The sequence below is a fragment of the Meriones unguiculatus genome, chromosome 11 (assembly GCF_030254825.1).
Source record: "Meriones unguiculatus strain TT.TT164.6M chromosome 11, Bangor_MerUng_6.1, whole genome shotgun sequence".
Classification (NCBI taxonomy): Eukaryota; Metazoa; Chordata; class Mammalia; order Rodentia; family Muridae; genus Meriones; species Meriones unguiculatus.
This window is the reverse complement of record NC_083359.1, coordinates 73,305,978-73,320,548: the sequence shown is the minus strand read 5'-3', so window position 1 is coordinate 73,320,548 and position 14,571 is coordinate 73,305,978. Positions and strand designations below refer to the sequence as shown.

At 43.5% G+C, this 14,571-nt stretch overlaps 1 protein-coding gene across 9 annotated transcripts in view; it reads right to left on the bottom strand.

Moving 5' to 3' along the window:
* Edem3 (ER degradation enhancing alpha-mannosidase like protein 3) overlaps positions 1-2,767 on the bottom strand; it is a 63,705-nt gene extending 60,938 nt beyond the window's left edge. For all 9 annotated transcript variants that reach the window (XM_060364444.1, XM_060364446.1, XM_021640015.2 and 6 more), the window contains exon 1: positions 2,394-2,767. In XM_060364444.1, the coding sequence (XP_060220427.1) occupies positions 2,394-2,554 (161 nt within the window). In that variant the 5' untranslated portion in view covers positions 2,555-2,767. The remainder of the gene's footprint in view (positions 1-2,393) is intronic.
* Positions 2,768-14,571: the final 11,804 nt, after the last annotated feature.

Sequence of the window (14,571 nt, the reverse complement as noted above, 5' to 3'; positions counted from 1 at the left end):
CTGCCAGCACTGACATAAAAATGGGATGTGCAAACTCTTCCTTCCCTGAAGTAGAATAAACCATTAATATCAAAAAAGGAAATTGCTTGTCTCTGGGAATGCTAGAGTCTAGGGTGAATCACAAGTGAAAAAACTCTAACTTGCTTACTCAACTTTGAATTTTCCAAATTATGAGTAAATTATGATTGCATAGAAGAGCACACTTGCATCTCTGCAACATACAGCCAATAAAGTCCCACAACATAAACTTCAAAGTGGACATACTACAAACAGCACAGTGCCTGTATTAAACAGTTAAAAAGTTTTTATAGTTTTATATCAGCTTAGCAACTGTGTAAGATATAATGGAACTCTGACCCCCCCAATTAAAAATGTTTTTCATTCTTAATTGCCATAAATGGTTTTCTAAAGTCACATTGCCTCCCAACATCAATAGTAGCTGCACTGATCTAAAATCAGAAATACCAGGAAATCTCCTGTCCAGGGGAAAAAAAAAATCCATGAAAGATAAGACTACATTTGATCAGGTATTAAGTCCAAGCAACTGAGCAACTGTTCATAGCAATTCCAGAGGGTGGGTGGGTGCATTTACACCTTAGTCTTTTGAGACTGAACCTGGGGCTCACTGATTTGTCTAGGCTGGCTGCTTGCCAATGACTCATATAAAAATGTTAATAAGTCACATAAAATATTTGCAGCCATAACAGAAATAATATTTGCCCCCAAATTTTTTTAGTATAATTTATTCAGTTTGTATCCTTGCTGCAGCCCCCTCCTCACCATTCCCCAAAATCTTAAGAAAGCACAGCACTGTATAGAATATGAGCTATGAGGTCACAGGCTAAAAAATATATATATGTAACAAAACAACAACAAACCTGACTCCACCTATTACCAGCTCTGAGCCTCTGAACAAGTTAACCTTGAATCTCAATTTCTGCATTTGCACTTGGAGATAGCATCCACCTCGTGATGAGATAACAATTTTAGAAATGGCATGAGTTAAATGCCAACAAAGCACGGAAGTCATTAAAACGTCATAAAATAATATATTAAACTTACAAAGAAAAAGCAAGATACTAGAATTCACTGGTAATTTTGTTTGGATAACTGACACTTCATCTTCTTTTCCTCAGATTTTCATTTGCTCCTTTATTAAAAAATTAATACAGCTCTTTTGCAATGATGGAAATAAGGAAGCATACATGTTAGAACCTAATGGCTCCACTTCCTTTTCATTTTAACATTATGGGGTATGTTACCTTTTATTTTTTCTAAGGTCAGGCTATATTTTTTTGCTTATAAAATGGTGTGTTTACTATTTACATATTACCCTATAACTTGTGTTAGTACAGGGCTCTTCCTATATGTATGAACATTATTCCGTAATATAGAATGAAACATCAAGTTCAACCATGTCCCTCCCAGGACCCGTTCTGTTCCTTCCAAAGCACCCCTTTATCCACTTATCTCTAACAGTGCCTTTATTTCTGCAGGACAGATCCCCGGGGGGGGGGGGGGGGAATGAATCAAAGAACAAGCACAATTAAAATTCAGGAGTTGGTGTCAATAAGTCACATGACTTACACTCCTCCCCAGTTTTTTCACGTCTTCACCAGCCAGTGCTGCATCCTGGTGCTTTGTGCTTACTAACCAGACAAGCAAAACCCACCCACCTCTGTTTGAATAAGCATCTCTCACAATTAACTCTTTCTGCTACTGACACGCATGCATTTCCTCTTCCCTCACTTAACTGTTCAGGGGTTTTGCCTATTTCCAGAGATCTCCACTTTGTTCTTAGTTGTGCCACTTCGGATATATTAGAATTACTGGATTAAATGCTATAAATAGAGTTTTGTTAACACTTTTTAAGACTCATAGAACTACTCTAAGGGGGTACACTTAAGCGAGGCCTTTGCATAATATCAAATCGCCTGCTCCATTTCGAGAATGCTGTGTGGGAAAGAAAACACAGCAAGGGGACGGTGAAATCGGAAAAGTTCAACTTCCAGTGAACGCCCCTTTTCCTTTAACAGGTGTAAACAGCGCACATTTTCCCGCTGGGAGCTCACTTGGGCCAGAACGGTAACCCTGCCTCCGCCAGAAAGGCGCCCCCAGGACCCCGCTACCCAGGAGGTAGGGAAGCCCCTCCACCAAGCCCTGACGCGGCAGCGGCGCCGACACACGGCCACATATGTCACCGGCTCCCCAGGAGACACCCGACAGCCCCCGAGGTCACGTCCCGGGCACCGTCGCCCATCCTCCTGGACCCTGTCCACCGCACCGAGGTCGTCCAGCCTCACCAGCTGTTCCAGTCACCACAGAAAAAAGTGCACTGCGCTCCGGGGGCGCGATGACAGGCACCTCGACGGCCGGCAGCCCCGCACCCTTACCCGAGCTTCTGCTTCTCTTCCCTACTCATGGGCGCGGCCCCCGCCGTGCACACGGACGTGGCCAGCACCAGGCAGAGCGCGGCCGTCGCTGCCACCGGGCTCCATGACGCTCGCTGGGGGACCCGGCACCCACAGCCCCGGCCGCCGCCGGCTTCGCTCATGGCCCCGCGGTTCCGCGCACGCGCAACTGCTACACCCGCACGGCGGGCCACATTGCGGGCCGCCGGCGGCGAGGAGGCTGCGAGCCGTGTCGAGGGCGGGCTGCGGAGTGAGGCTGGAGGCCGCCGGCGCCAAACTGTTTGCCGAAGCCACCGAGCCGGTCCCCAGCGCCAGCGCTGCCACCACCCTCCGCCCTCCACGACTCGGAGCGCCGCCCCCAGCTTTCCGGTGTCGTAGTCTAGGAAACCGCCTCCCCAAGGCTATTTCCGGGTAGAGCCGAAGTGGGAGTGCCTCAGGACCAATGGAGACAGCCGCGGAGAGGGGCTGGCTGCAGCTACAGGACGGGGCATTGGCCAGGAGAAGCGGGACGTGGACAAAAGGCGGGACTGGGCAGGGAGCTGTCCCTTCTACCCACCTCCGACCCCAGGAGTTGCCACCTGGGGACTACTAGTCCCAAGGTGCACCGCTTTCTCCGGCTGGCTTACAGCCCCATGCGCAGGCGCCTTGCTAAGTTTCTGCCTAGCGGCGCGCTGTGTCCTGGGACTTGTAGTCCTGTCCTGTAAAGGCCACGCAAGTTCCAGGCGTTCTGCGTTCTGCAGGACCTTCGGCCAGTCCCAGTAGTACGTGGGCTGTCCAGTCCTTGGGACTCATCTGTTATTTGCCTTTCTCTTCCTTGAAGCTGTTTCCCTGAGAGCAGACAGAATAAGACTTGTCCTCAGGACGGTACCGTATGCCTTGGAAAACAATTGGAATAGTCCTCTGCCCTCGAGAAAAAGACGAAAACAAACAAGCAAACGAAAAAGAGCAAAATGAATCGAACTTTTGACGAATGAACCGCGTGAGGGTTTTACTTTCATTAGCACATATACTCGTCTCTCCTAATTAGATATCACCGTTCTCCTTTTGCACACGTGGAAAGCAAGGCTTGAGGAAGTTTGCAAACTAATCTTGCTCCTGGGTTACACCTCTGCTTCAGAAGCTCCAGCAACTGAGTAGTACCCCAAAATGAAGGAGGGCAGGCAAAGCTAAGGACATGATTAATAACAGGTATCTAAAAAACCCGTGAAAGGAAAGAAGTGTAGAATGCTAAAGTAATTTTTTTTTTAAGTTTAACGAAGACTGGATGTTGTAATGAGTTGCAAAGGCTGATGGGCAGGCTAACCGTTGGTAAAATGGCAAGTGGGTTTCTCTTGCAAAAGCACGTTTCTTTCTTTTGTGATACTTGAGCAGGTGGCTGCAGAATTGAGGAACTTGGACATGACCTCTGTGGTCACAGTAAATTTCGTATTTGTTCATTCAGCAGAACTGAACTGTCCGAAACCTCTTGATTTTAGCGCCTTACCACTTATGTCTTATCTCTCAGACCATTATTCTGGTTACAAAATAACCTTTCTTCCTTCACTCCTCCTCTTTCAAAAATGCAGGTGTTTCCTGAAGGTTTTGTTTTTACCCCTTTGCTCTTTGTACTCTTGGTTATTCTTTAGTGATTTCTGACACAGATTCAGCTACTGTATCTCTCTGGTTGATTTCTAGATTTCTATCTGTCCTGATTATCAGACCTATATTCCTATCCAATTTCCCTTATGTCCGGTCCAAGAGAAACTCAAGTGTGAAATTATTTAATGTTTCAGAACTGTGTTTACTCATCCTCTTCTTTCATAGTTAGTGTCCAACCAGTTGCCAAATTACAGATTCTTATCTGCTATCTTTCAGATCATTACCTTTCTGGTTCACTTCTGCTCAGTTCCAGCTCTAATTATCTCTCTGCTGAAGCATTGCAACAGCCTAAGTGACTACACTTCCATCCTGTTTTCCTCTGCACTGCCACAGAGAAGCATTTAAGGACATTTGCAGACCCTCTGAATTCCTCCTCTCTGCATTCTGTCTGCCCCTGGGACAACTAAATAAATTCTCACACCATGTCCTTTCTTTATCTTTGCTCTTCTCTCTCCTCTGTTACCCTGAAATCTTTATCTAACACCCACAGCCTCTTCAGACTTGGCTCAGATTCCATCCCCACAAAACGGTCCTAACCCTTCCATAGAGCTCGTCACCCTTCTTCCTGGTCTTCCACTCTGCTCCGTGTCATTATTAATGCGATTCCATGTGCACTACATTGTGATCATTTGAAACCCAGCTTGTTTTTAAATAGCCAGTTTATTCTAAGATGCCTAGTGCTGTGTCTCTCCTACTGTAGATGTTCAAGAAGTATAGAGTGTTTATTATTATTCCTTCAGTTTCCTCACTATAAGGTGTAAATAATATGGTACTTTCATGTACTCGTATGGATGCTGTAAAAACACAGCTCATTTCTTTCTTTTTTTATTTTAGTACTTTTTTAAATCTATTAAAAGAATTCAAATTTGCATGTTTGCAGTCTGTTCTGGAGGCTCAGGGAGGGTCTGATCCAGTAGGTAGGGTTGGAAAGAGGCCCTTTTGTCCAGGGAAGATTCTTGGGGGTTGCCAGGAACTAAGAGTGACAGTTGCCATTCAAATATATCACAAAAGTCTGAGCATGGTGGTGCATACATACACAACTCATTTCTTAATGTTTATTCGTGTTACAAACCTGCAAGCCTGCATTTCTGCCATCCCAGATCCTCTTTGGCAGCCTTAAAGGATGAAGTTGGCTAAGTAAATAAATACCTCTGCATTGGTCTTGGCTGTGGCACAGAGAACAGGACAAGCCAAAGGTCAACACCAATCATCTAGTATTTGAACATTAAGAACAAAGACAATAGAAAAACACTCAATGACTTTCAGATATATTTTCAAATCAGTTATTTGAAGTGGCTCTTTGACAATAACTCAGTTTATGTCTATTGTTATTATTAGTGTAATTATTATTATTTTAAGTCTTCTTGATGATCTAATCATAAAGACTTCTGAGTCTTTGGCTTTCGATAAGACATTAGTGATCTTGTTAAGAAATAATATACTGGGGCTGGAGATACAGCTCAGTGGTTAAGACTACTGACTGCTCTTCCAGAGGACCCAGGTTCAATTCACTGCAATCACATAGCAGTTAACAACTGTCTGTGACTCCTGTTCCAGGGGATCTGACACATGGATCACATGGATATACGTACAGTCAAAACACCAATGTACATAAAATTAAAATTAATTTAAAAAGCATTTAAGAAACAATATACTAAAAAGGAAATACTGGCCTCGGTGTTTATCATTTTCTGCATTTTTGTTTGTCTCCAAGCTAACACTGCATTTTTAAAGGGTGTAATGAGCAGCCAGAACACATTCTTTGTTGACTCACTGAATAATAAGCATCTTTTTCTCCCCTACTGTGATTCAACTTCTAGCCAATAGTTGAGTCCACTTTTCACTAACCACTGCAAAATCATAAATAGGAAAATCTGGTGTGACCTAAAAAGTACTGGAAGTTGACATCTCTAAGCTGGAGCCGACATTCATGATGGAAATACACTCGCAAAGTATGTTTCAAAGTAGATTCCATTTTAACCCATTAATGGAAATAGAAATTATATAATTGGAAACTTATGGACTCCTGGAAATTTTTACATTGGTTTAAAAACATATATGAGTAGGGATTTTGGTTTTTTTGTTTTTGGTTTTGTTTTGTTTTGTTTTGTTTTAGTGATACAGAAGTTAATTTGGAGAGCTTGGAATTGTACAGAAAAAAAAATGGTGGGAAACAACCAAGGGGAATAAGAGAAGAGGATTTTTTTTTAAAGAATATAAAACCGATTTTTTTTTTTAGATGCTCAGAGCCCATTAAAAATAATAACACAGGCATTTTATAAAGTGGTGCCCTTTAACAGACTAAGAGTTTGTTTACACGGCCTCGTATCTTATACAAATATGTATGTTCATTTTCCTGCCTGGATGTGTCAGAGGTTAGGAGGGATTGTGGGGAGAAACTATATGGACACAGGGAGGAGGCTCGCCTTCAACCATTATGACTCAGGGAGTGTCCGAGAGGCTGAGACCAGCTGTACAAGCCTGGTCACAGAACAGTGGTTGCCCTTAAATTCTTTAATTCTACGAGTCTCGTTACTCCTAAAATGGAATTTGGAAGCAGCTGTTTTGCCGTTCTTCAAATGACTTCCCATTTTGTTCTTTCAAGATTCCCATTGGTTGATAATGTGGAATTTACAGCGCACTTTTTTCCTTGTGAAACCAAGTACATTAAATCATGGCAACATTTATTCTACATTTACATTCGGGACTTTAAGGCTCCAGAACGAGTATTTTATGAAAAGTACTCAGTAAATACTATGGATTGTCTCCTGGACTGGCTGACTGGCTTATCCAGATCCCAGAAAGGGAATGAGAAATTGGGATGACTCGTTCTCAACCATGATTTGAGAGCTCCAGAACACTTGAGGTCCTTCTCGCTGCTCCTTTGACACCACACCAGCGAGTGTGTCACGGTGCAAACACTCACTCCTCTGGGAGCCATTCTCCATTTGCTCTCCTACGGAGGGGAAGCCCAGTTTTCCTTGGTCCTTCTCTGGACTTAAAGCCCCATTTTGCACCACCAACATGGTTCCCACTTACTGGTTCAGAGTAGCCGCAGAACTCTAGGAGGCAGAGGCAGATGGATCTCTGTGAGTTCAAGGCCAGCCTGAACTACAAAGTGAGTCCAGGACATCCAGGGCTCCACAGAGAAACCCTGTCTCAAAAAACAAAACAAAACAAAACAAAAGCATAGCCATGAGTTTTAAGTTAGTACTGCTCCACTGGTTCCCACACAGGTATCATAGAGGCCAAGAGCAATGGTTCTGAGCCAGCCTGCCTCCTTTCAGTCATGCTCACCTGTGCCAAATATTGAAACTCTTAGTGTCTTGTGTTCCTGTTTGTAAAATAAGGCTGGCTTCACAGCTCTCTGGGAAGGACTAAATGACTTGGCATCTGTACCTTTCTTTTAGGGCCTTTGTGAAGATGATAAAATAATGTATGTGTGCACAATATGTAGAAAATTTCAGAACTGCTCAATAAATAGTAGTTATTAATATTTATCACTATTATGGAACAGAAAGTTGCCATGATGAGAGGAGGAGTCAAGGGTGGCTGTAGGTGCCCATAGCCCTGGTTCTAATCTCTGCCACAAACCTCATCCACTGCCTTGTTCTGATGACTTCATTCAGCTATCGCAGCCTCCCTGTCCTTACTCCAAACCCTCCTGGACCTGAACACTGCTCAGAGATCCACAGATTCTGCTACGGAGACCTTGGATGAGCTACAGAGCCTCATACAGAGTGAATGTGCTCCAAACCAGGGATGACCTGCAAATGTCTGGTACCCTTTCCTTCCTTAGAAAAAGTGGCCTCACCTGTAAGGCATTTAAAATTGTAAGCAGGACTGGAGAATTCATATAATCAGAAAGCCTTGTAAGCTTTTGGTCTACATGATTTTTTTTTTTTTTTTTAAGATTCTTTTTTGTTGTTTTGTTTTGTTATTTTGTTTTGTTTTGTTTTTTTGCTTTTAGAGACAGGGTTTCTCTGTGTAGCCTTGGCTGTCCTGGACTCAATTTGTAGACAGGCTGGCCTTAAACTCAAAGTGATCTGCCTGCCTCTGCCTCCTGAGTGCTGAGATTAAATGTATCTGCTACCATGCCTGGCTAAGATTCATTGATTTTGGTGAATGAGTGTTTGCCTGCGTGTATGTCTATTCCCATGGAGGCCAGACTAGAGTTACAGTTGGTTGTGAGCTGTCATGTGGTTGCTGGGAGCCGAAGTCTGTTCCTCTGGAGAAGCAATTAGTACTTTCAACTGCTGAGCTCTAAGTTTTTTGTTTGTTTTGTTTTGTTTTCATTCTTGTATATATGTATATGTATATATATATATATATACATATATATGTTGCATGCTTGTGAATGTATTTATGTATGTATGTGTGTGCACAGATGTGCATTCATATTCAGACCAGAGGTTAACATCAAGTACATTTTTCCTTTTGCTTTCCACCTTATTTTTGGAGACACAGTCTCTAAACATACACTGAGATCACTGACTGATCAAGGCTTGATGACCAGCAAGCTCTAGGGATCCAGATCCCTCTACCATCTCAGTACTGGGATTACAGGTACACACCATGGCCAGGCACACACCACAGCTCTGCTCAGTCTTTCTTGTGGGTACTGGGGATCTGAACTCAAGTCCTCATGTTTGTGCAGCAGTGGCTTTACCAGCTGAGCCATCTCTTCACACCCTTGCTTTGTTTTTATAAAAGCACATTATGGGCTGGAGAGAGATGGCTCAGCAGTTAAGAACCTATACTGCTCCTGCTGAGGACCCAGATTCAGTTCCTAGCACCCACATCAGGTGGCTCACAATCTCCAGCTCCAGAGGGATCCAGTACACACACACACACACACACACACACACACACACACACACACACACACACCGGGCACTCCCGGCTGGATCAGAATCCTGTAGACCCACCTAGGTTCTGAACTCTGCTTCATCCTTCTTGGCTCTGGGTCCAGTGGCAGCCCGGCAGCCCAGGGAGAAGCAGACTGTGGAACCGCAATTTTGTTTGAATTTTTGAGACAGGTTTTCTCTGTGTAGCCCTGGCTGTCCTGGAACTCTTTCTGTAGACCAGGCTGGCCTCAAACTCACAGAGATCTGCCTGCCTCTGCTAGGATTATAGGTGTATGCCACCACCTCCCAGCTGCATTTTATTGATGGGGAAAAGCCCAGCCCATTGAAGGTAGTGTCACCCCTGGGCTGGTGGTCCTGGGCAGTATAAGAAAGCAGACTTAGCAAGCCATGGGGAGCAAGCCAGTAAGCACCCCTTTATGGCCTCTGCATAGCTCCTGCCTCCACATTCCTGCCTTTAATTCCTGCCCTGGCTTCTCTGGATGTGACTATAAACTGTAAGATGAAATAAACCTTTCCTCTCCAAGTTGCTTTTGGTCATGTCATTTTTGTTTGTTTTTTGTTCATTTGTTCTACAGCAATAGAAACCCTAACTAAGACACAGCTTAATCATACAAAACTACTAGCTTGCTTTCAGCAAATAATTATAGGGGCCAAATTACAGGAGTTGGGAGAAAATTAACTATTACCTGACCACCTCATAGCCAGTTAACAAGACAAGTCTCAGGCTGATTTCTCTTGACCAGCAATGACAGGGTAACACATACAACCTATTTGAGCTTAATTAAAGCCCAGGTTCTATACTTTTAGAATCACAACCATGACTTGCATAAAACAACTACTTGAGGCAGGTAGAACACACAAGAGCCTGTAATTCCTGCTTCAGGATTCCACCACAACCCTCTCCTGACTTCTTCAGGCACCCAGGCTCACTTGTAAATACCCCCACACACAAAGACACATAATTTAAAAATACGTCAATGAAAAGAGAGGACACTGGGAACGATCAAGGTCAGTTGGACAACGTGGAACACTCCAGCTGATATTTTTTTTTTTTACCTTAACCTTAGATTTAGCTATACCCATTCTCCTTTCTTAAACTACAGGGAGGTTTTGGGTATTGGAGGACAAGCCAGTGGGGAGAGAGTAAGGGAGAATTGCTAATCAGAACTGGTAAACATGGTCCATGAGGGTAAATAACTTTCTTGAGCAAAGAATGCAAAAAATATAGGGTACAATATTGTGTGAAATGTATGCCGATTTGACTCTAAATGACAAGTCTCTGTAACAAAAATCCTTCTCAAGGGCCAAGAAATAAAAAAACACATTTTCTAATAAATTGCTTTCTACTATTTAATAAGCAATAAATAATAATGAGTTTGCTATTCATTTCAGAGAATCAGAAATCACTGTTAAAAATGTATGCAAAAAGATTACTTTATTGCAGACTCTACCATGTAAATAGTTGTGAAAAAGCATCCTTTTTGTTTCTGTTTGCTAAAACAATACCTGGTATGCATAAATCATTTAATAAATATTTGTTAATCCAGTATGATCTCAACACTCAGAAGGCAGAATCAGGGGGACCACCACAGGCTAGAGCCTGGTCTGGTCTCCATAGATGTGAGTTCTAAGCCAGCCAGGACTACATAATGAGTTCATATCTCAGGAAACCGTAAGTAAATAAATATTGATAAAATAAACTTAACTTCCCTGATAAAAACACCCACTGGGTATCTGCGGTGTCACGAACAGAACTGTAGTCGTGGGAGTGTTTTCACCTGGGTAGATAGGAGAATTGTTATCTTCTCACATTTTTCCATTTTCTTTTTCCTCATCTAGACCAGCCATTCCCCTTACCCTCTACTCTTGTGTTTTCTTCTTGAAGAGTAATTTTAAAACAGTGTTTATGTTTAATGAACTTTAAAATAGTGCTACATGGTATACTGTTTTTATCCTCTAACAGTATCTTGGTAAGTACTACTGTGAGTTTCATTTACAGAAAAAAAAAAAAAAAAGTAGAGTAGCAAGAGGCCCTTATCTCCCATAGTAGAACTAGGTCTCAAACCCATGCAGAGCTTTGCGGCAGCATTCAACCACCCAGTACCTGGCTTCCCAACACTTCCTATGATGCATTAGCCTGTTTCCTTCTGCCTTATCAACTAGAGCAAAACGCTAATGTTATTTAAATACTGAGCTTGCTGCTGTCACATTAAAAAAAAAAAAAGAATGGAGGCTGGAGAGATGTCGTTAATTAAGAACATTTCTTGTTCTTGTGGGGGGGGGAATCTGGAGTTTAATTCCCAGCACGAATGTAGTATCTTACAACCATCTGGGATTCTAGTCTGGGGGGATCCAACACCCTTTTCCGGCCTCTAGACACACTGTACACAGGTGGTGCACAAAATTCATGCAGACGAGACACCCCCATACACGAAATTTTGAGATCAATACAAACTTCATACCACTCATAATAGTCCCTTGACTTATAGGGTGTTTATACTGCCTCTAAATGAGGGTTTTAAAATAATGAACTATTAACTCAATTATGAACTATTTCCTTTTCCCAGTTCTAAGGCTGAGTCTGGAGCAGGGTTAGGGAGGGATCACTGGGTATATGATATCCAGAGAAATCATAAAGCAGTCAATACCTGCCACCAGCAAAATGCAAATAAAAAGCAAAGAGAGTTCAGGGAGGGGAGGTGACAATGCCAAATTTAGTGACCTAAAGCTCAAAAGAGTGTCATGTCTTCCTGAAAACCCTTTAATAGCTACTGTGTATAAGCCATACTGAGATCTTTGAGGTTGACATAGGAACAGGATTATAGAGTAGCTATTAATAATTGAGCATGTCTTATCCATGTGGTAAAATTAATAAACTTCAAGAAATTATATTTACTTATATCACTTGAAACATGCTTTTTTTTCTTTTATGCAGGATTTCTCTGTATAGCTTTGACCATCCTGAACTCACCTTTTAGACCAGGCTGGCCTCAGACTCACAGAGATCTGCCTGCCACTGCCTCTCAGAGTGCTGGAATTACAGATGTGCGCCACCTCGCCCAGCTTGAAACACTATTTTTTGATCAACTCTGCTCCTTAATTTCCTGAAAATATTGTCAGATTTCAATCTTTTTTTTCAAATTTCAATCTTTAATGAAATATGTGCTTAGTATTGTCCCTGAAGTTAGTAAACACTTATTAAGTACTCAACAGTGTGCAGAGGTAAAAACAGACTCACTTACATCATTCTCAACGACGATTACCTATCACCTTCATCATACTTGCTCAGTTTTTCTATATGTTCATTACTCGAGGTATTCAGCAAACATCTGCTGATAAGTAGCACCTTGGGATGAATCCCTTACATCTTTATTACTTAGGCGAGTGAATAAATGGTTTTGTCACTTGCTACAACGGAAACCATAGGCTGAGCGGCCACAGGGGAACAAGTGAGTTTGACTGGAGCATGATGAATTTAGGGTGCCTGACAGTCAAGCAAGCACAATAAGTAGTGTGTATGCGTGGCTCTGAGCATCCGGTGAGGCCAATTCCCCATCACCGCAAACGGCACTTACAGCTGTGAGAAAGTGGTTCTTGCCGAGCAGCGACAGTGCACACCTTTAATCCCAGCAAGAGGATCTCTGTGAGTTTGAGCCCAGCCTATTCTACAAAGCTAGCTCTAGGAAAGCCAAGGCTATGCAAAGAAACCCTGTCTTGAAAAATCAAAAAGAAAAAAAGAAAGAAGGGAAAGGAAGGAAGGAAGGAAGGAAGGAAGGAAGGAAGGAAGGAAGGAAGGAAGGAAGGGAAAAGAGAAATAATGCCCAGGCAAAGCATTATAAGACTAGGAACCTCAAAAAATCCACTGAGTTCATTTTGTGTTAGCTGTCTAGTGCTAAGCATGGGGTTTGCACACCCAGTGAGACTCCATTGGAGAAAACTATTTTTCTCCTTTGCAGGCTATTATCAATTGAAGCTAGCTCCTGGGTTAGGGACAGGGTCTTGTGTTCACTTTCCCTCTCAGCACAGGGACCGCGTTAGGCACGGATCCACGCAGGCCCTGTGTGTGCTGCTGCAGTCTCGTGAGCCCCACTGTGTTTAGAAGGCCTTGTTTCCTTAGTGTCTTTCATCCACACCGGCTTTTATAATCTTTCTACCTCCTCTTTTCCATAGCGCTCTGGTCCCTGAGGGAAGGGATTTGATAGAGACAAACGTTTAGAAAGGAATGTTCCAAGGTCTTTCACTCTCCGTGACCTTTGTGACTCTTTGTTTTTGTTCCCATCTACTGCAGAAGGAAGCTTATCTGAGAATGGTTGAGCAAGACACTGACCTATGGGTGAAGCAGAATGTCAGAAGGAGTCATTTTATCGCTGCGTTCCTTTAGCAGAACAGTTGTATTTCGTTTCTCCTAAATCCCCGGCCCATTGAGTCTTAACACTGTTGGCCGTGCAGGCAGGGTCAGACCTGGGTTCCAGCTCACGGAGTGGGCCTTAAATCCAATCAGATAGTGGTTGGTCACGCCCACAAGCTTGGTGCCACCATTGCACCAGCATACCTTGCAGACAGGTCACCATTGCAAAGGTCACCACTTGAGGATTCGTAGCTGCGCTCCTGTTTACCTCTCTTCTCTGGTGGCATGCAGAGTGCCTTGCACTCTCATGCACGCTAGTCAGGAGGGGTGGAAGATGCTAGGTGGGCATCTGCTTGACTTCTCTGTGTTCCATGAGTTGAACTCAGGACCTCTGGACGAGCAGACAGTGCTCTTAACCACTGAGCCATCTCTCCGGCCCTGACAACTCCTTTTAGTTTTAAGAAATGCATCTTAGATTATTAATTGTATCGTCCAATGCTAACAGCCTGCTGAAAGCTGCTAGTCATGGGAGCTTTTTAAAGAAAATGAAAATGTCTGGAAGAATGAGACCCCAGAGATACCAGCTTTTCAAGATGGTGAGTGTCAGCAGGGCGCTGGTGGGAGCACCTCTTAAATCTCAGCTCTTACTTGGAAGGCAGAGGCAGCTGGATCTCTGAGTTCAAAGCCAGCCTGGTCTACAGATCAAGTTCCAGGACAGCCAGGGCTACACGGAGAAACTGTTGTGGCTGTGGGGGCTTGGTGAGTGCCTTAATGTCTTTTTCCATTACTGTGATAAGACACTCTGACTGAAGCAGTTTAAGGGAGAAAGGATTGTTTGGCTTAGGATTCCTGGTTGCAGTGGTTTATGGCAGGGAAGTCACCGCAGGGGACCAAGGGAACTGGTCTCATTTAGTCCATAGTCAAGAGCAGAGAGCAGTGAATTAATGACTGCTAAATCTCAGCTTGCCTTTCCCACTTCATATAACCCAGGCTCCCCCATCCAGGGAACAGTCTTACTCGTCCTGAGTGTGGATCTTCCCACAGAAATCAGGGTAACCCAGATACTCCCCAACAGACCTCCTCAGAGACTAACCTTAATCTAGACAACCCCTCACAAGTGTGGCCCACAAGCTTGTGTTGGCCTAAACTACTGCACTTTGCCTGGTTCCAAGGGCTATAAAGGTTTAAGCCTTTCCACCCTAAAATCCTTTAGAGTCCAAACCAGTACAATGTTCAGAAGCGAGTGGGCAATCCAGGGCTTGTGGGCAAACCTATTCCATGATGTCTCGGAACTCAGGTTGCTGTT